Below are 20,591 nucleotides of genomic sequence, written 5' to 3' on the forward strand. Positions count from 1 at the left end.
GAACCTAAATACCTTGCCCATGTTTTTAATAGCTGGGAGATCTAAACGGACAAAGCGCTACGGCTACTTAGTACAAAACTATAAAACAGCAGTTTTAACTATACGATGTTATAATCAAGTATCCCAGGTTTGAGCGAGTGGTCATGATTTTGTTCAGATTTTTCATAAAATTGCAATTTCATCGTTCTCACGATGCAAAAATCTCAAAATCTAACCTTGATCTCCAGCGTCTACCGATGATATATGGAGCCTGAAGTACTCGAACTATCGTCTAATGCTGCGAAGGTAGCGTTAAAAAATGGTCTATTGTGGTAATTTTTAGCTTTCTTTAACGTACGTTCTCGCTGGTTTATTCTAACAAAGAAACTATCGTTTGTGATTATTTCCTTAAACTTAAGCATTGGTCAAAATAACTTCACATTTCGATGTACCACAATTATTCCGTTGAACAAGAAAAGAATTACTGAGATCGGTCTTAATTTTAAAGTGTGATGGTAATTATTTGCTGGTAGACTATTTGTTTACATTTTACTATGTTAATTAGTACATTTTTGGCTCCTTTATCAAAATCTAACCTTGATCACCAGTCAAAAAATAGCATGAAACGAACAAGCGATATATATATATTTCAGAAACATTCTAATAACTGCTGCATAAAATGTCTTAAGAAATAATTTTTAACTATAAACAATGTTATTTTCAAATTTTCATTCAACGTTTGTTTCTTAAAGATTGATGTTCGTTCTGTTATAACGACTGTTTTACTTCTGTGTCGCCTAAATGTGATTTAAAGAACTGCAGTTCTTGTTCCAGGAAACCCTGTTTGCCAGTCGAGGGCAAGTTGGATTTGCTTTAGAGTCATCAGTGGGCTGCATTATCATGTGCAGAACACCCAAACATGTCTTACCCCTCAGGGAAAACCCTTTTCTCTGGTGGCCGTCCCTTTGGGCAAAAAATCTCCCGACAAGCTATAATATTGCTCGCACTCTGCCTGTATTACAGCATAGATTTGATGTGAAGTTTTGATCCTAATATATCACACTCCAGCACACGAATAAATGTTTTCCTCTTTTTACGGCCTGTTTGATTTTTGTCGGTGAAGGCTTTCCTACCTGTCCCACATATTTTCCCATTATTTGCAACAACGATCCCGAAGCAGGCCAGAAAATCTGCTTTATAATAGACTTGCCACACACAAAACACTTTTTCTTAGCGAAATTTACGTCTATATTAAATTATGTGACGATAAACAGTACCAAAAACAAAGTTTGAATCTTCCGCGCCATTTTTATTCCCAAGATCACGCGGTCTTTGTACAGCGGTTGCACGCATGCGCCCGCAAAATGCCCTCCTGCTGCAATAAGGGGGCATTATACCTGAATTTGAATAAAATTTTATGAGGTTTGAAGAAAGAAAGACAATTGAAATACCATCAGACATGTGACCCCCACGCAAGAGCACTGCAGGTTGTTAGGGGACTGTCTGGTGTCCGTCTACCAATTTATAACTAAACAATTCTAATTTTAGAAACACAGTAAATCTCCAATATTTCTAACTTCTCTAAATTTCACTAATCCTTTGCGAAAAAACTATTTTCTCCCAACATCCCCCAAAATCACAAAGTTACAAAACACCCATAAACCTAGGTATATGGGATAATTACAACGTTTTTGGATTCCTTGAAACGCGAACGAGATATTTCCAGTGAGAACTTTCGTGGAAATACTAACAGTCGGCTCGTATTAAAAAAGAATGGCAAATATATTGCTTCATTAGCCAACCTACGGTACACAAAATGAGTGGTAAACTGATAATCTATTGGCATTTCGCTAAATTAAAGACCGTCTATGATTTTCATCAAAGATAGTACGTCTTTGACATTTATCAAAGGTCTGGCAAAGGTACCGTACGCAGAATGAGACTTGTGACTCATGTCAAAGGTACCTTTGATTCACGTCAAATCTGCTACCAACTTTGACACGCGTCGAACTCCTCGAAAGACCTGTTTACCTTTGACATCTGTGTGGCAATCAAGAGTGTTATCTGACTCTGACAACAATAATCGTTACACGTGATTGAAGAAACGTTAACCCATGCAAAGCATAAACCATAAACGATGTTACCCAAATGTTTACTGGGGAATTGGGAAAAAGTAATAGTTGTCTGTGACAGAATGAACATAATAATAAGACAGGTTGCATAAATCATGCTTATAAAGCTCTCAAAGAAAATAAATAAATGGAGTATTACTAGCTTAACAATGCTCTCTACCCAGAATCCCATTCGGTCTTATCGTTCATGGTTTATGCTTTTCACAGGGTCAACATTTCTTCAATAAGGTATATATAGTTCGTGTTCCCTTCGACGTAACCTCAATGATATTATCATTTTTAAAATATTACCGCCGGGAGAGTTGCTTTTGTCTGAGCTAGAATATGTCCGTACTTTGAGTAGTTTTAATCACCCCGTTGGCCAATGGGCGTGTTTTAAGGGATTTACCTCAAAATGGCAAACAGGGCAAATGATAAAGTACAATAAAACACTAGAACGGCTTTATACGCAATATAGAGCAATTGAAGTTCACTGATGTAATTCAGGAACAGTTTAACATTCGATCAACTGTTTAGAAGAAGTGTTCAACTGAAAACACATGGAAAAAATTGGCAAAACCCATCCTTGCGTTGTTTTTATCAAACTAGCATTCAATAAGTCATTAATCTACAGAGAGCTATATATTTCGCATTCAAAAAAACACTTTGCCAATGCCAGTGTTAAACGTGCACGCATTAAATAATTCATTCATACCAATTAAATTAATTAAACGCTTAATTACCAATTAAGCGTTCTAGTTTGTCGACTACAGTTTTTAATATGTTAATACCAAAGGGCTTCTAAATGTTAAAATAGTAGTTATTTTATTCTTTCATTTACAGATGGCAAAGTTAAGAACAGCAACAATTTCGCATAAGCCGATTTTTAAATGTTAATATGCTAATGAGAAATACGTGTACGCATTAAATAATACATTCATACCAATTGTACACTACTATTAAGCGTTCTAGTTATTGTCGACTACAGTTTTTAATATGTTAATACCAAAGGGCTTCTAAATGTTAAAATGGTAGTTATTTTATTCTTTCATTTACAGATTGGCAAAGTTAAGAACAGCAACAATTTCGCATACCGTATTTTCTCGATTAAACGCCGGGCCCCGAATAAACGCCGGGTCTCCAAGCTGTATTTGAAAATAAACCCTTAAACAATTATTAAAGGTTTCATATGCTTTAAAAATAATGTCTAATCATAAAGCTTTCAAAAATAATGAATAAAAATCATTTCTTAGAAACATAGGCCCTGCAAAAACTCCTAAAATCAAATAAACGCCGGCCCTATCGTGCCAAGTTTGAAATAAACGCCGGGGGCGTTTAATCGAGAAAATACGGTAAGCCGATTTTTAAATGTTAATATGCTAATGAGAAATACGTGTATAATATACACGTATTTCTCATTAGCATATTAACATTTAAAAATCGGCTTATGCGAAATTGTTGCTGTTCTTAACTTTGCCAATCTGTAAATGACGCCATTAAGGATTCCACCTGATACATGCATTTCGAGTGCTCAAGAATGGTCTGTTCCCAGCATATTCACCATACACTGGCCAGGTTGCTTTCCTAAAGTGCGGAAGTTAGATGTTTATAGCAATCTGGGGGCCCAGAATTGAACAAAATGTAATGGCTTATTCATAATAAACGATCGTCTCACTGTCTTACTTAGCTTCGTTTTTTAGTTTGATTGGCATGTTTGACCAGTTCAGAAAACAGTCCACCGTTTGCTATCAACATCTCAGGTTTGTCAAACTCTACCACTTGTCCACCATCAAGAACAAGCACCTTATCATAGTCCATGATGGTGTTCAGTCGATGAGCAATTGTCAGCACTGTGGACTCTTTAAACTTTTGACGAATGACTTCCTGGATAAGACGATCAGTCTTGAAATCCACGTTTGCGGTGGCTTCATCCATGATGATGATCTTGCTCTTCTGGACAAGTGCACGAGCCAAACACACCAACTGCCTCTCACCAACACTGAAGTTAGATCCTGCCTCTTTAAGTTGGTAATTTAGTTGTCCAGGAAGTTGCTCTACCATTCCTTTTAACTGCACTTCTTCAAAGGCGGACCATAGCTCCAGGTCTGTGTAGCTTGAGAATGGATCCAGGTTCCTTCTCAGGCTACCTCCAAAGAGCACGGGGTTTTGGGCAATCACGGCCATAGAACGTCGAGCTCTTTGAAGATTGAGGGTACCAATGTCGACGTCATCAATAAACACCTGTGCAGAACGAAAGTAATAGTGTATCAATATTAAGTACGGGATAAGTGGCTTGAACACAGGATAATCGGTTGTTTGTCCAGTTTTATAGTCCAGGTGAGGGTGACTATTCCAGATAGAAAGCAAGAGACATACATTTAAGGGTGTTGCTTTCATGTAAGCGCAAAAGCAACGTGTGAAGTATTGTGTAGCATTGTTGATTCTCGCACCGCAATGAAATACATGAAATATTAGTTGAGAACTATACTACGTTTACCTGCCCTTCTGGCTCTGGCATGCGTAAAAGCGCTGCAACAATGGATGATTTGCCAGCTCCCGTTCGACCTGCCACACCTATCTTTTCCTTGTCAGCAATAGATAAGTTGATATCCTTCAGCACTCGAGGACCACCTTCAATGTACTTTAAGGACATATTTTTGATAGTTATCCTTCCGCTCTGTGGCCAAGTCTCAGGCGGATAGTTCACTGTGCTATATCCTGGCTCAGCTTCCAAAGCAGTGTACGCAGTTACTCTTTCTACTGACGTCATGAGGTTTTCAACTTCAGAACCTGCTCTGACGCTATATTGAACTTCATCTAGCGATTCCAGCAGGAACGAAAGAGACATACCTGCCAGGGCTGAGAAGAGACCTTTAACGTTATCATTACTAGGATAAGTAGAAATCTACTGGTTAAAAATGCGAAATATTAAGATTCGGCATGCTTTTTGTCTCCGTCTTTCCGTCGTTCTGTCTGTCGATCTGTCAGGCTGATGGCTTGTTTGTTTGCAAATCTTTTGTTCTGATGGTCTTCAGTCTTTTGGTCTAACGATCTGACAGTCTGTCGATCCGTCATTCAGATGTCTGTCAGTATTTTGGTCTGGTGGTCTCTCAATCTTTTGATCTGTCAGTCTGTCGATCTTTCAGTTTGCCAGTCTGTCGGTTAATCTGTTGGTCGGCTAGTCTGTTGACTGTATGTCCCCGTCTCTTTCTTTGTCTTTAGTTCGGACGGTCTGACAGTCTGTTGATCTGATCGTCGGTTAGTCTATGGGTCTGACAGTCTGGCATTCTGTCAATGTGTCAGTTTTATGTCTGTCAAACTGTTAGTTTGTCGGTCTGTTAATCTGTCGATGGGTTTGCCAGTCTGTCTGTTGTTGCTTATCTTGTTTGTCCGTCTCTTCCAGTCTCTATCTGTTTGTCTGGTTCTCTCGGGCCTTTCTCGATTATGCTAGCATTTTTTTCGGCATTTTTTGGGAAAACGAGCATTTTTTTCGTTTATTCTTGAAAAAGAATTGCTAGCATTTTCTGTCACTTTTCATGACTGTGATCCAGATTTCAGCACTCAGACTCAGAAGGATAAATAATCCTAAAGTTTCACAGTTTTATACTTAATTTATTTTTTCTTCTTTTCGACTGTTTGTGCGTTTTTACTTTGTACTTTTTTTACTACGTGTGTTTTTTATTTTTTTTTTAAAATTTTAATATTTTTTTATTTCTTATTTTTATAAAAAAGAATTATTAAGTATCACCTGTTGTTGATATGAGCATATAATGTAAGAGTTCGTACGTTTTGAAATAAAACAAAGCATTCTTTGGAATTCAAGCGGCATTTTTTAAAGAAATCAGGCATTATTTTAGCATTTTTTTGGCTTTATGCGAGAATTTCTAGTAGCATTAAATGCCAGTTTTACTAGCATAATCGAGAAAGGCCTACTCGTGTGCCTATCGTTTTCTGTCTCTCTTTCTCTTTGTTTGCCCGATCTGTCTGTCTGTCTGTCTGTGGGTCTGTTTTTTTCTGTCATCTCTCTCTTCTTATGTAAAAGTAATATATAGATTTAGGCAAGCCTAAAAGCGGAGCTCCCCAGTTAATTATTTTGCACTTGTGAAACCTGAATCAAGCCATGTACAATTTTAAGGCTAAGAATATAATATTCGTTCTATTTTTTTTTTATAAATTTTAATATTGTTACTTACTTTTTTTACCGTGTCCCGGGGGGGGGGGAAGAGGTACCCCTAAAATTTACTCAAGGGGTGTGCCACTGAGTCCGAGACTCTGGACCTGTTCCAGAGAAAAACGGCCATTGCGACCCTGTCCAGACAAACAGTGCAAAATAGGTACCCTGCCAGACAAATCCACAATGAAAAATATATGAAATAGATATAAAAACACTAGCGTACATCACAAAGCGCTCACTTGACTTTGTCTGTGGCTTGGAGAAAAACCAATGAGAGGAGCGGATTTTCATAGCTAAACTTGATAGTGTTCCACAGTCAAAAGAGTGATTTGTATACCCTGTTTCAGAGAGAGAGGAAAAAGGCAACCCTGTTGAGCAGCACATACCCGTATAGCCCTATATGGGAGTACCGATACAGCAACACCAAATAAGCCGAGAACAAACAAAATCAATCAAAACGTTTTAATTCCACCGACAGCAAGATCCAGAAGTCTGGAGGGAAATATGCTGCAAAACGGGTAATATGTAACCTCGTAGATAAGGAGGGGGTGAGGGCGATGGGGTAGATAGGCATATCACGTGGTAAAAGCAAAGCACTAACATTTAGAGTACCGTATTATTCGATTTACCGCCCTGGGCGCTATAAATTTTTGGACTTGAGGGTGGGCGCTTATTCGAGGTGGGCGCTTATTCGAGGCTGGGCGCATAAATTTCACCATTAAGCAAGAACGATGCAAGAAAACAACAATTATAAAACTAAATGTGAAGGTGTACGAAAGCAAATAAATATTCAAAAAGTTCAGAAAAAAGCAAAAAAACTCGTTTTCGGGATATCATAATAGTAGTATCAATTTAATCTCAACCAACAATAATCATCCTCTTTGTGCCCCAATAAGAGGGGGGGGGTGGGCGGTATTCGAGGCGGGCGCATACTTCACCTCAGGGTGGGCGCTACGAGGGGGCGCTATCGAGGTTGGGCGCAACGAAAAATACGGTATATAGGAAATAATAACACACAAAGAATATGTAATCTTTCATCACATACACATGCCAAAAGAAGGAAAGGAGAGCAACAGAGCAAAGGGACAGCAAGCAAGCAAGCAGCACCGGAGGAAAGCAACCAGCAAAGAGGAAAGCAACCCAAGCACACCGAGAAAAAGCAACGCGAGCAAACAGGGGGAACCAACACAAGCAAACCGAGAAACAACGGAAGCAAAGAAAGGACACGAACCCCATCCCACCCCCCCCCCCCCCCCAAAAAAAAAGGATGATAGCACCTTAATCATGTCTAGTCCCCTCCTCAAGGGACCACAAAAAAAAAAAAAAAAATGAAAAATATCAAAAACGAAAAAAGAAGGAAGAAAAAAAAGCATGACCCAAAATTTATGCTATGTACACATTTGAGTCATTGCCCACGCAGAAGCACAAGAAAGAAACAGACCAAGGAACAAGACAAGCAAAAGCAACCCACGACGCCCCCACAACATGCCTCCACACCCCCCCAGGCAAAAAGAAAAGAGGCAGGGCAATGCACACAGCCGCAGAGAAGCACTGCCCAGCCAAAAAGAGACCCCACACTGCCTGCACAAAAGATCACCAAATGCCCAGAAAGAGACAGAAGGACACACGCATCCGCGCCCCCGAAAGCCGAGACCCACCAAGGACTCCTCCGACCGGCACCAAGCAAAACAAAAAGACCAGCACAGACACACTCCAGCCCGACCCACCACCCCCCGACCCCCCAGCACCCGACCCCCGCCCCGGAGACGCCCGCACCCGCCGGGGCGAGGAACGAAAGCGGGCCGCGGCAGACCGGCGCGAGCCGCGAGAGGGGGGAGCGGAGGAGAGCAAGGCGGGCCGGACGGGAAAAGAGAGAAAAGAGGAGAGAGGAGAGAGACGAACGAGGACGACGAGACGACGCGACGACGACAACGACGCGAGGACGGACAGCCGCCCCCCCCCAAAGGGACCATACCCCCTCCCCCTACCCCAAATACAGACAGAGCCGCGGAACGGCGAGGAGAGGGAGCGACCACAAAGAGAGCCCAGAGGCAACCACCCCACGCCCAGCGGAAGGAGCAAAAGAGCGGCTTATGAGAAATGAGATGACGAATCACGGACAGTAGACTCGTCTTCGTGTTTCTCGCTATTTCTTTGCCTTTTCTGACTCTCTTGCTTTTGTCGCTTTCTTCGCTACTTTGCTACCAGGTTCGACAGGTGCATCTTTTTCGCTGCTTTCTGTCGGGTTTTCTGATCTCTCGCGATCTCTTCCCGTGCAAATCGCTACCCTAGAGTTCCCTGCTCTCGTTTGTAGTCATCGGCACAAGGAGAAAAAGACTAGCGACACACTAGGAGACTGGGAGGACAGATATCACACGAGGGGCGAGGATGAAGATGATGCAGAGGATGATGTGGATGTGTGCGGCCTTACGGGCCGTGGAGCTCCGTATTATTGCTGTACTTATGGGGGAGGCGACAGCAGTGTAGTGGGGGGAGTGCATTCTGGGCGGATCGGGGGCGAGGGATTGATGCGGGAATGCCGAGTGAAAAAAAAAGGGAAAGAAAACCGGGGAGCCCGGGCTGGCTAAATCTATTTAATAGTGACGTGCAAAGCTACTTAAACAGCAGCAACTACAAACAGTAATCGAGTCATAAGCACCAAAACTGAACAGCTGTGCCAGATATAAATTAAAGCTCCTCAGGCGTTAATTTTTTAAGCAAACCTATCTACCTAAGAGCTTTTCGCTATGAGCACGGGGTGGACCTCGGAAATACACTCTGTATGGAAAATAAAATAAAGAACAAGCACAGGTAGCACCGCCATAGTACTAGTATCACTTTGATGTATCCTTACCTGGGCTTTGAGTAACAAGGACCGCCCCGACAGCTGCAGCAGCTATCATAATACTGCAGACAAGAGTCATGCGAACACTAAGCCATTGTGTGCTGGTAATTACCATGACCAACGCTGATGTGTTCTCATCCTGGTATCTAAAAGTGAATTTAAACGTGAAGTTGAGGTGACCTATGTCAATGATAAGCTAGTTACAGACAAACGAGCGTGCCTTCAGGAAAATGTCCGTATTCATTGGCTAACTTTAGATAGTTCATTTCTTCGTCAATCACCTTGGGTAATGTAGAGTCTGTTAAGATTAACTAGAGTGCCTAATCTTAACAACCCGCCTATAAGTGGAGATTGTTTAAGTGACCCATTTGAAGCAATTACCTTTCTATGCTTTCATATCGAGGACCACTAGAAAGATTTATCACATGACTCATATAATAATGGAGTTCTTCCATATAGTTCACTTACTTGAAGAGCTTCCTCAAGAAATGCTGTTCCATTTGGGATGAGCGAATTATTTCGAGTCCCGTAATCGTCTCTGAAATGTGCGAGTACACAGGACTGCATGTGATGGCTTCTAATCGCTTGATTTCCCTAGCAGACTTCAAATAATATCGGACGTAGTAAACGGCAATTATAATAACAGGAATCGCAGCGAAAAGAAGCCAAACGTTTGCTGCCACAGGAAGAAGGATTGTACATATTGCAAATAAAAAAACTTCAACTGCAAGTAAGAACTGAGGAGGCAATACATCGTCCATGTTGCCAATGTCTTTGGAGAACCGATTTAAAATGCGTCCAACAGGAGTTTTGTCAAAATACAGCACTGGTGCCTTTATGACAGACCATACCATTTTATTGTGTAATGTTTCAGAGGCTTTGAGAAGTGTTGAATAAAATAAATAAGACGTAATTACGGTGCCCAAAAAATTTGATCCAACAAAAGCACCATAAGTGCCTATTGTTTTGGATGATCGTTGCTTTTCGTGAGACATTTCTGACACTTCAGACATCCACCAGTAAGAGGCAAGAAGTAATCCTAAAAAGGAGAACAACATTAAATAGCCTGTCAAATTAAATTCGTCGGATAGAAGTGGAACATGCAAGGGGCAAGGGTTTCTATTAGCAGCAGATAGTGTCGGATGAGCAGTCCAGAGGAGAATCTCAAAATCACAAGGACTAAGCTTTTCTCGTCATTTTTATATTATTAACAGTATTCATAGTTTTTTTGGAATTGTGTCTGTTCAATTTGCGGCTTGGAAGGTAAAACTATAATGGACAGGCATCGACCAGCGGTTAATCGTCTTTTTCAAAATTACTGGTCATTGGCTCGAAAATACTCTACCATTTACCTGTTCCCATATTTAGTCAAATGTTCTACCTATGCTAGCTATTAGTATAATTTGTTCAGCTACATATCCAATTACCTTTTATACCAACAACAATAAGGAAAAGACAAAACACTATAGGAGCTGCAAGAGATGTCCGAAAGTAGATCCAGTAGAGCTTCCAAGTTATGGAACCAGTTCTTCTATCTTCGTCTTCTTCCTTCAAGTCTTCCATCTCGCTAACCTGACATTGCATCTGACACTGACGCTGTGCTAAGTCGCCGCTGAATGAGGCACCTTCAACTTGAGCAAATTTAAGAGATTTTGAATTCTTGAGTTCATCAAGACAAACTCTTCTATTGACTATAGCTCCTTCGTTAAGCACAATGATGTTATCTAAATGCGTTACGTAGTCTAATTGATGAGTAACGAAAACACGGGTTCGATCTGAAAGAAATCCACAGATGCAGCTATCAAAGAGATGCTTGCCAACTTTGGCATCCACTGCACTGAGAGGATCATCCAACAAATAGATGTCGGCGTCTGAGTACAGCGCACGTGCTAAGCTCACACGAGTCCTCTGACCTCCACTCAAGCTAACACCACGATGTCCTATTTCTGTTAAATCTCCTTTAGGAAAGTTTTGCATGTCTGCCTGCATACAGCAAACCTCTAGAATATCCTGGTAACGTTTCTTGTCGAACGATCTTCCAAACAAAATGTTGTCTCTGATAGTGCCTGAGAAAACCCAGGGCATTTGCGGAAGGTAAGCAGTTCTTCCGTTAAATGATACTTTTCCATTAACAGTTGGCAGCTCTCCAAGAATGGCCATCAGAAGAGAGGACTTTCCACTTCCAACCGGTCCTGTTATAGCAAGCATCTCTCCTTTGTACACAGAAAACGAAACGTCTTTTAAAGCCTTCCTGTCTTCGTGTCTATCCCAAGCAGCCGAAACACCGACTAGAGTTAGATCGATGTTATCTGTGTTAGATACAGTTCCACTTTCCAAGACGTGAAGAAGTTTAGGATCTCCTACTTTAAAGCTCTCTTGTCTGACAATTTTTGGCCCATATCGACTTCTCTTTAAGTTGACACTTAGGCAGCCATTAGGACCAAGTTGTTTAGCAAATGCAACGTAATTTCTGTCGACATTACCAAACGATATGTCGTATTCCCTTGTCATGAACTTCTCGATGCGCTTAACCGCAATGTTACCTTCAGTAACTAAGTGCAATGTGGCTGCCATAACGACACAGATACAAAAGTTTATAACATTAAGGCTTGATAAGATTGTAAACGTTTTAAAGGCAGAGACGTGTTCACCAGTTATGATCAAGGTAACAATAGATATTAGGCCAGCGAATGGTGTACTTGTGTATATTAGGGAATATAGGCTGCATATAATGAGTCCACGTAACCTGACGAACCGCATCTCTTTCCTATGATGATAAAAATAAAAGAAAAAGACAGTGTCAGAAATGTGTAACTTCGTAGTTGTAGTTACGAAATTATATGCGTCGCGAACAATTATAGCCGGGAGAAAAGTAAGAAGTATAAGACTGGTAGAAATATAGGTAGAAAAGGAAAAACAATATGTGATGCAAAAGCAAATAGTTACAGCGGATTGAATTGACTCAAAACACGTCAGTATTCTGATTGGTTAATTTAAGGTTAAGGTGTCCTCATTTAGTGGTTGGCACTGCTATTCTTTTTACTGACACTTAAATAAACATATTGATTGATTGATTGACTGACTGACTGACTGACTGACTGATTGATTGATTGATGGATGGATGGATGGATGGATGGATGGATGGATGGTTGGATGGATGGATGGATGGATGGATGGATGGATGGATGGATGGATGGATGGATGGATGGATGGATGGATGGATGGATGGATGGATGGATGGGGATGGATGGATGGATGGATGGATGGATGGATGGATGGATGGATGGATGGATGGATGGATGGATGGATGGATGGATGGATTGATTGATTGATTGATTGGTTGGTTGGTTGGTTGGTTGGTTGGTTGGTTGGTTAAACGAACACTCATATAATTAACTATTAAGATGCATTAACCTGTTGTTTGTGTCATACCTTCTTAGTTGTTTGATCAATTCGGCAAAACTCAACTCCCATGAGTACATTTTAACAGCTCGAATGCCAGATACAATCTCGTTCATAGCTTCCAGTCTCCTGTCTGTGGCTGCTGCCGTTTTACGTCGTAGTTGTCCGCTTTGGTGCGAGATAAGGATGATGTAAACGAGAGCTATTACATAAAAGGCAACTCCGGCAAGAGCATGCCATCCTATAAGGATCCACAGAATAACGCAAGATGCCAAAATCTCCAGAGGAGCAAACAGAAATAGGAATAACGCCCAAACAACTTTTTCCAACTTCTGTGCATCGTTTGATACAAGGTTGATGGTCTTTCCAGTGAGTATCTTCTGAACATCGCTGCGTTTAAGCTTTGTCAGAATCTGCACAGATAGCAATCAGCTAATTATCAAACTGTATTCCATACATGTAATTCAAAGTGATATTGACGTAAATATTCTAACACTTGAATGATGTGCACAGAAACATATGCTATGAACTCTATTTGCCCTGAAGAGCCGCGAAACTAGACTACTGGAAAAGAAAACACCCGTGATTTTAAGGAGTGGCTAGGTCAATTTTAGCACTGACCAATTGGTCATTAAATTAACTGAATAAAGCTGTAGAAAGACTCAAAAGAAACACACAGAAGCCAAGAATGGACAAAACTAGAAAAGATTTAAACGGAGTGCTAACCACATTTTGACAGGCTGGTCTTTCTAGATGCAAAGTGTTCTGCATAAAGGGACTATGTCACCTGGTGATTCTGCGCACTGAGGTTATAAGTTGGCAATTACAACTTTCAAAATCATATTGTTCCGCGCTGCAATATGAAAAGAAACAGGACGCGTTTTGTCTTAAATTCCACAGACTTTAAAAAGGCCCTGCCTAAAAAGGTTTAAGAATACTACAAAGCAAGTTGCTTTAAGTTTAACTGCATATCGACACTTACTTTTTTGTAGATGAGCCCAATGCTTGCTACTTTCAGTTGTACGCCCCATATCTCTGCCATCCCGGCAAAATGGCTTTTAGTCAGTCCTTTGCTAACCGCCAACAATATCATACCAGCAACTAGCACAAAGGAAGAGGCAGAATAACCCTCTTGTGACTCCTTATCCAGATCCGAGAGGAAAAACCATAGCAGTAGTGGTAAGAAAACGGTAGACAGAGAGCGAAGTAGTTTTAAGATTATCATCCATGTATATGCCTTCCACGAAAACATCCGGCAAAATGCTTTCCATAAGCGAGGTTTACAGCCCGTTAGTCGACTTTTGGTAACTTCTTGTTCCCATAATTTTTCTAACTTGTTCACAAGATGCTCCATGCTGTCTTTCGTGCGAACTGGAAAAATATCTTCCTTTTCAAGAGACCTTTGGCTGCCTTGTCTCAATATAGTGTTCATCCAATGTACTGTTAGACAGGAAAGCCAGTTGGCCGAGTCGTAGGGATGTAGAATTGCAGAGCTGGTACAACTTTGTTCGTTACTTTCCATGATTTTCAGTCCTTTCTCCTGATATTTTCTATTTTTTCCTGAAATAAACATTCAAAACGCAGTTGACAGGGTAGTATTTAGCACTCAATCTTCATTTCACAAACATTTATTATTGAAACTGATCGGTTTGACGTCTTCAGAGTGGTCGCCAATGCACAGGTCACGCAACCTCATTGTTTAAGCGTCGAATTGTTGCGAGGGTCGTATAAGAACTCAACCGACAAAATTCTACGATCTGGAAACGCGAAGAATTTAAGAAGAATTATTTTCTGTATTGTAATTTAATAGAAAACAACTACAACTGATCTAAATAGCCAAAGGGTATTGTTTTTTGCCGTTGTGGTTTTAAGAAAGAAAACATTAAGGGGTTATGTGATTAGGATGTTAACCCTGTGCGACAAATCCCTGCCCAAAATCTGGGGCGGGGGGAGGGGGTAGTGGTACTCCTGGAAGGTGCAAAGGAAAGCGCTATCGCTATAATTCAAACGTTTTTTAAAAATCTTGATATTTCAACACCTATTTGCAGCCCAAGGTAGAGCAAGGAAGAGTAATGTTATTTTGCTGGTATCATGTAAATATTAAGGGATATGAACTCTATTACACGAGGCAGCTCAAAGAACATTTGATATTTGTTAAACGTCCGGTTATTTAAACGAAGTTTAGACCGCGGCTAAGAAAGTCATCGTCTAAATCGGGATTTAGCCTGCGAATCCAACAACGTTTATCATAACCCGCGTCTAGATGAAGTTTAACCGTTGACTAACAAACAATGGCAAGTTAGACCTGCTCCTGTGTAGGTTGAAACGTCGTTTAACTGTTTATTTTCACTGATTCTAGCCCGTTGCAGTCAACTTGTTTCTTGAAATGTACTTTGTATGCGCTTCCTGAACCTCCGAGCTGGTTTAAAGAGATATTTGATTCCATTTGTTTCATTTCCTTTAAAAAACACAACTACAATTTCTTGAAAATATTTCGACACAGCTCTATACTACATTATGTATGCAGTCCTTTTATTAAAAGAAAACAACAGCAGGACAATAGTGTTCCTTTGGGAGCAGCACGCATGCATGATGTCAAAACAATAGCTACACTCGTTAGACGTCGTCTAAACGTGGTCTTCGTGAACTTCGGCTCATCGGCGCTCAAATAATGCAATTTAGACTCCGGTTAGCCATAGTTTATGGAGTCGTCGTCTTAAGGTCGCGCAGGACCCTTGCGATCATTAATATGTATTTATTTAAAGAGTATGCACGAACTGCCGGACGACTGAAGCCGACAAGTAACGAAATATTCATGAGAATGTTTGTTTTTAAACCCTTTTTTACAAGTAATTACTAGTAATTGTTCTCAGCTATGTGCACGTGCGCTGGAACATTGGGAATTATCATAATGAGATTCACAGCTTTGAACATATCACACGTTGTTGTAAACATTGACTCGGAAGGTCTTCGGAAGCCTCAAAACATGCAATTTTGTGTCCAAGTTTTCACCGCCGATATAAGATTTCAAGAGTTGATTCGCGAGGAACATAAACTTGATTAACTCTATTGTGCTATGACTAGAGCGAATTTTTAAATTTCCTTCTCAAAATGAAGATAGCACGTTTCAAAGTTTAGATTTCCCATTTTTGCTCTCTTAGAAGCCATTAACTTGTAGCAGTTTTTGAAATCGAAAATTTCGTTCTAGCCATAGCACAAAAGAGGTTATGATTTACCACTAAGCTATATAATCATTTAATTCGGTGCGCTGTTCTAGCTGAAAACTTGGACACAAAATCGCATTATCTGCAGTTAAACTTTTAAGGGCTTGTAAAATCACAGACAACGATCATCTCTCAGTAAAAGCACAATCATGATGTAATTCCATCATCCCCGAATATCCTTGTTAAATTTTAGAGGAATCGATGTTCAAAATGAAGTGAATTAAAGCTTTACAAGATAGCACTCCGTCAAGAAATTTGGCTAATTAATGAATATATTAATGAGCAAGGGTCCCGCGCGACCCTAAGGTCGCGGGGGATACCTACAGCATGAATAAATTCATGAAGCGAAATTTCGCTAGACCTGCATGTTTTAAAACGCTTATTTCTCCGCTGTTATGGATGCGATTAAACTCAAATTTTACCGAGACATAAAGAAATGATGAATGATTATGTATGTCATCTTTTATTTGGTGAATTGGACTTAACGGCGATGTTATAGCCTTGTTAGTGCCAAATTGGGAAGAACATGATTTTGTGGCAGAGTTTGCGGAATGAGTAGGAGACAGCACACTCTGATCTTGTCACAAACTAATCAGTCAATATCTCTAGAGTGTCATAACAGAAGCGGATTTTTTAATTTAAGATTTGCCAGCAAGTAATGGCGGTTTAAATGCGCAAATTTTAATTGAATGCCTTCTACCTCTTTCTAAAAGCGCTCTTTTAAAATTCCGCTTCTGTTATGACACACTACAGTATTCATAGCATACCTATCTGCAGTGGCAAGTCATGAAGTTATGTATCCACGCTGTATTCTCTGCCACAAAATTGTCGGAAAAGTCCAAACTTTGAGATTTCCGAAGGTGTCCCGAACAAAACACGATCAGTTTCCAAAGGAGAGATGTAATTATGATAATTATATTCCACGCTTTTATGGTGAGAACAATGCGTTTTTAAAAAGGAAACGATTGTTTATGCCGAATATTATTGTGATTACTCTGAGCTGCAGAAATTTTCAAATTTGAATAAAAACAAGCTCACAAACTTCCTACAATCTATATCAATGTATAAAGCTAAGTGTTGTTTTAAATCGGTCAAAATATCAAAGAAACAGGATTTTTTTCAAATCACACGCACGCACTCATATTTTTATCCAGTCATGAATATCTCGTAAAGTTGTCGATGTCAGTCGTTGCACTTCGTGCATACGCTTTAAATAAATGTATAATGATGAGCCTAAGGTGTCCCCCGCGACCTGATTTAGCCTTAAACCACCTCTAACTTAGGCTTCGTTTAAATAATCGGCCCACATTTATTTCGAACCCAGTCATTGCCACCAATGTAAAAGACTTACAGAATGGTAAACTTTAACAGCTTGTAATGCATTGCAAACATCCAAACAAAATGACACTCGCATAACATTCACCTTAGTGCTTTGCAGTGAATCTGGTTGCTTTCTGTTTTATTCAGGGGAGAACTGTCAATCAAAGTTCACCCTCTTGGTCTCGAAATTGCACAAACTTAGAATGCTATCACTCGTCACACTCTATCGTCGATGCTGACGGCATTTTTAAATCTGCGCCCGGAAAACAACAAATTACAACATTTAAGACAACTCTAACAAACGTCTAGAAATTTGATGTTGTTCAAAAAGAAATATTTGGCTCAATATTCAACGTATCCCTCTCATGTTTGCCACAATTACTAAATACTATACTCGCCAACAATCTATCGTATTATAATTTTCAAAAAATGTATGATTATAAGGTTCATTTAGGAGACAAGAGAACTTCGTAACAAACAATAATCGTCAAGAAGTTGAATTAGGCTCCCAGTGTTGTCAAAACCGTTATTACGGCTTTGTAGACGTTTGATTTAAATCCAAACGATCGTCGGATCTGGAGGCATTTCATAAAGAGTGCAAGACAAGGCAGCATTTGCCCTGGAGCGGGTTTTTGCTGAGATCGATAGAAGATTAGCATTTTAGGATTCTCGACATGCTCCAATTGACGCGACAATATACTGTAATCCAATCCTATATATAAGAATCCAGTTGGATTTGACGTAATTTGAAAGATGGATCTGGAAGCAATTTAAGAAAGAGCGCGCAATAAGAGCAGCAATAAGAACAGCATTTGGCCTGGAGTGGATCGCTTTGCTGAGATCGATAGAATTAGCACTTTAGGATTCTCTACACGCTCCAATTGACGCGGCAACATATTTTTGCATGAGAGTTCATTTCACACCATTACAACGGAGAGCTGACAAGTAAATTCAAAGAGCTGGACTGAAGTAGAGTTATATTCGTTCTGAACTAGTAATCGCGCCGGTTTAGAAAGTGGTCCGAAAGCCTATATAAAAAAAAGAGGTATCAAAGGCTGATGTAAAATAACTTCTAGCTGTTATTTATACCACATTGTGATTCATTACTAGAACATGCAAAAAGACTCTGAATTACTCAAGACATGGTGACTCCTACTGCTAATCGTTCACTGAACAAACACTTGAGCATCAGAAAGGGGTTTCAAAGTCTTCTCTATAATACTCACCAAGAACAACTGTGGATGTTCTTTCTGTATTTCTGTAAGAGACTAGACTTCAAGAAATGTTCTGTCTTGTCTCGCGACTGTTGGAAGAATTGGACGATCAGTGATGGATTATGGGAATGCCTGTTCGAGAATAAAGAAATACCTGAGGCCCTGTTTTATGGAGGGGGGTACGCGTATCTCCAAATTGGATTTTATTTTATACACCTGTCGTGTCGCTATTAAGAATGGTCCGAGTGTCGCGATCGCTGTCGGAATTTCGTCAACCAATCACTGACATTAGTAACTCAGAAATAGATATTTAACGGCAAGTTATCACTTACTATGTAAAAATATGGTCCACCGGCGAGGAATCGAACCCCGGTCTCCTGCTAACAAGGCAGAAATGATAACCGCTACATCACAGGTGAACCAGCAGATTTCACCCAATGTCACCCTTGGGTCTGTAGTGGTTCTTTTGATAGAACAGATCTTTTCACAAATCCTTTTTATTCTATGTGAAAGTGTGGCTGATTTCACTAAATATAAATATTAAAGTTACACACGGATTAATAATTATTTCGCTTACACTTTAACAGTTCAAGAGCACGAGTTTCTGTAATTTTAAAATTCTAATGCATGTGAATAGTCAAAGCATATCAATTTCCAAATATGTCTATTTAACCCGAACTTCAATGAAAAGCTCCAACAGCACTTGCATTGTCTTTACGAAGACACTCTGTTTCAGTACACTTTAGAAAGAATTATGTTGTTTTTTCTGAGTATTTCCTTCAAAGTTGGCATTCCCATCCTAAAATAATAAAAGGATAATAACTAATTTCCAAGTTAATTAAAAAATTAATCTAGTTTTTCGCTTTCAACTTTAAATTTTTAATTTTTAATTTCTAATCTTTAATATTTCATTCCCTTTTTTCCTTAACCAACTAAAGATAGATCAATTTTCTGCTCCTGAACAACCTCTCTACCTCCCCTTTTCTTTTTATTTTATTTTCTATTCTTAACATTTCAACACATTGTAAAGATAAAACAAACACAACAAGTATTTGTCAGTTTCGTATATCAGTAACTGAAGTACACACAGAGAATGAATCGACAATTTAAACTGTTTTATTTGGCGTCAATTTTCGAGTGATGACAATTTCTTTAATTACAAAAAGTTCTCAGCTGATAAAAATTTAGATTTTTTTATTTCAAAATCGACGCGAGTTAGTAGTAAAGCAAGGCTGGAGATTGTCATTCGCATTTCCAGTTCCCAATTTCAAACGACGTGACTTTAATTTTAACTGCAGGAGTTTCTCAGGCATATCAATAAGGCAATTAAAACTGTTCTAATTTCTCGTTCGATTTGAAAAACGACGTGACTTAAACTGAAGGGCACAGGGCAGGAGGCTAGACTCGTCAAAATTGTTCGAGATTAACTGGTAGGCACTGCCACCCAAGGGTGCCAGACTAGGAAAAGCTGGTTCACAAGCGAAAACATCTTGCTCAACTTCAAAGTCCTACACAGTTCAGTTCACGTTCATGCATGGGACTTGGTCAAAAACGCTTTGGAAAAAAGGGAGAAAAGGTGTAAGTGCCCTTATCTTCTCCTCACCCAAACGAAGGGCTCTGGAGATCTAAAGAAGGATTTGCCTGGTTTCTTTAAAATATATGGTTCATATATCAATTCTTAGCTGTTTGCCAGCCCCGGAAGCTATGACGCATAAGAAGCCTGTCTGGGATGGCAGCGATTGCTGCAGATGATGCTCCGAAAGAACAAAGACGTTGTAGGTCACAGTGACTGGGGATGAGCCCAACGGCTTTCGTTGCTTTTTAACCAGCCCGGTCGCGCTGGCGAAACTGAACTGTTGCGGACGAAAACAAAAACCGTGTTTAGTTTGGCAAATTTTTCTTAACAGGTGTTCAGTTTCGTTGTGTTGCCCTACAAGTAGGAACTTTTCAGTCAAGGATACAGGGCATGTTCAACAGCTTCGTTGAGGAACCCTCCCTTCTTCCGCTTTGTAAGGGTAATGGAAATATAATCCCTAGTTATGTATACGTTATGGTGTCTCAGATCCTTGATGCCATTCCAACGGAAGAATACCGCAAAACCAAGTGAGGTAAGGCATGCTATCTAAGGTTCGCTGGGGTTTACCCGACCAAACTAAAGCACTAAATCCTTAATTTGGGTAGCTGCAAGACGTGTTCTTCTGTTCTTAGGACACGTGCATAGAATTATTTTGCATGCTTCCAGGAGTTGTTTCCGCCATGGCGTGCTCTGACGGCGAAGGTAAGCATGCGTCCCGATGAATCCACGCCACCTCAAAAGCCGCT

General features: G+C 40.0%; 1 protein-coding gene across 1 annotated transcript; it reads right to left on the reverse strand.

Annotated features, from left to right (window-relative positions):
• Positions 1-3,557: 3,557 nt before the first annotated feature.
• LOC144653159 (ATP-binding cassette sub-family C member 4-like) lies at positions 3,558-18,374 on the reverse strand. The gene is made up of 8 exons (XM_078513089.1): positions 18,282-18,374; positions 13,494-14,071; positions 12,542-12,924; positions 10,537-11,876; positions 9,578-10,148; positions 9,119-9,255; positions 4,588-4,949; positions 3,558-4,331 (listed from the first exon to the last, which is right to left on the reverse strand). Exons 2-8 carry the CDS (start codon positions 14,031-14,033, stop codon positions 3,774-3,776), a joined length of 3,891 nt encoding a protein of 1,296 aa, XP_078369215.1. The 5' UTR covers positions 14,034-14,071; positions 18,282-18,374; the 3' UTR covers positions 3,558-3,773.
• Between the last annotated feature and the right edge of the window lie 2,217 nt (positions 18,375-20,591).

The sequence above is a fragment of the Oculina patagonica genome, chromosome 5, assembly GCF_052425735.1.
Source record: "Oculina patagonica isolate OP01 chromosome 5, crgOcupat, whole genome shotgun sequence".
NCBI classification, from domain to species: Eukaryota; Metazoa; Cnidaria; class Anthozoa; order Scleractinia; family Oculinidae; genus Oculina; species Oculina patagonica.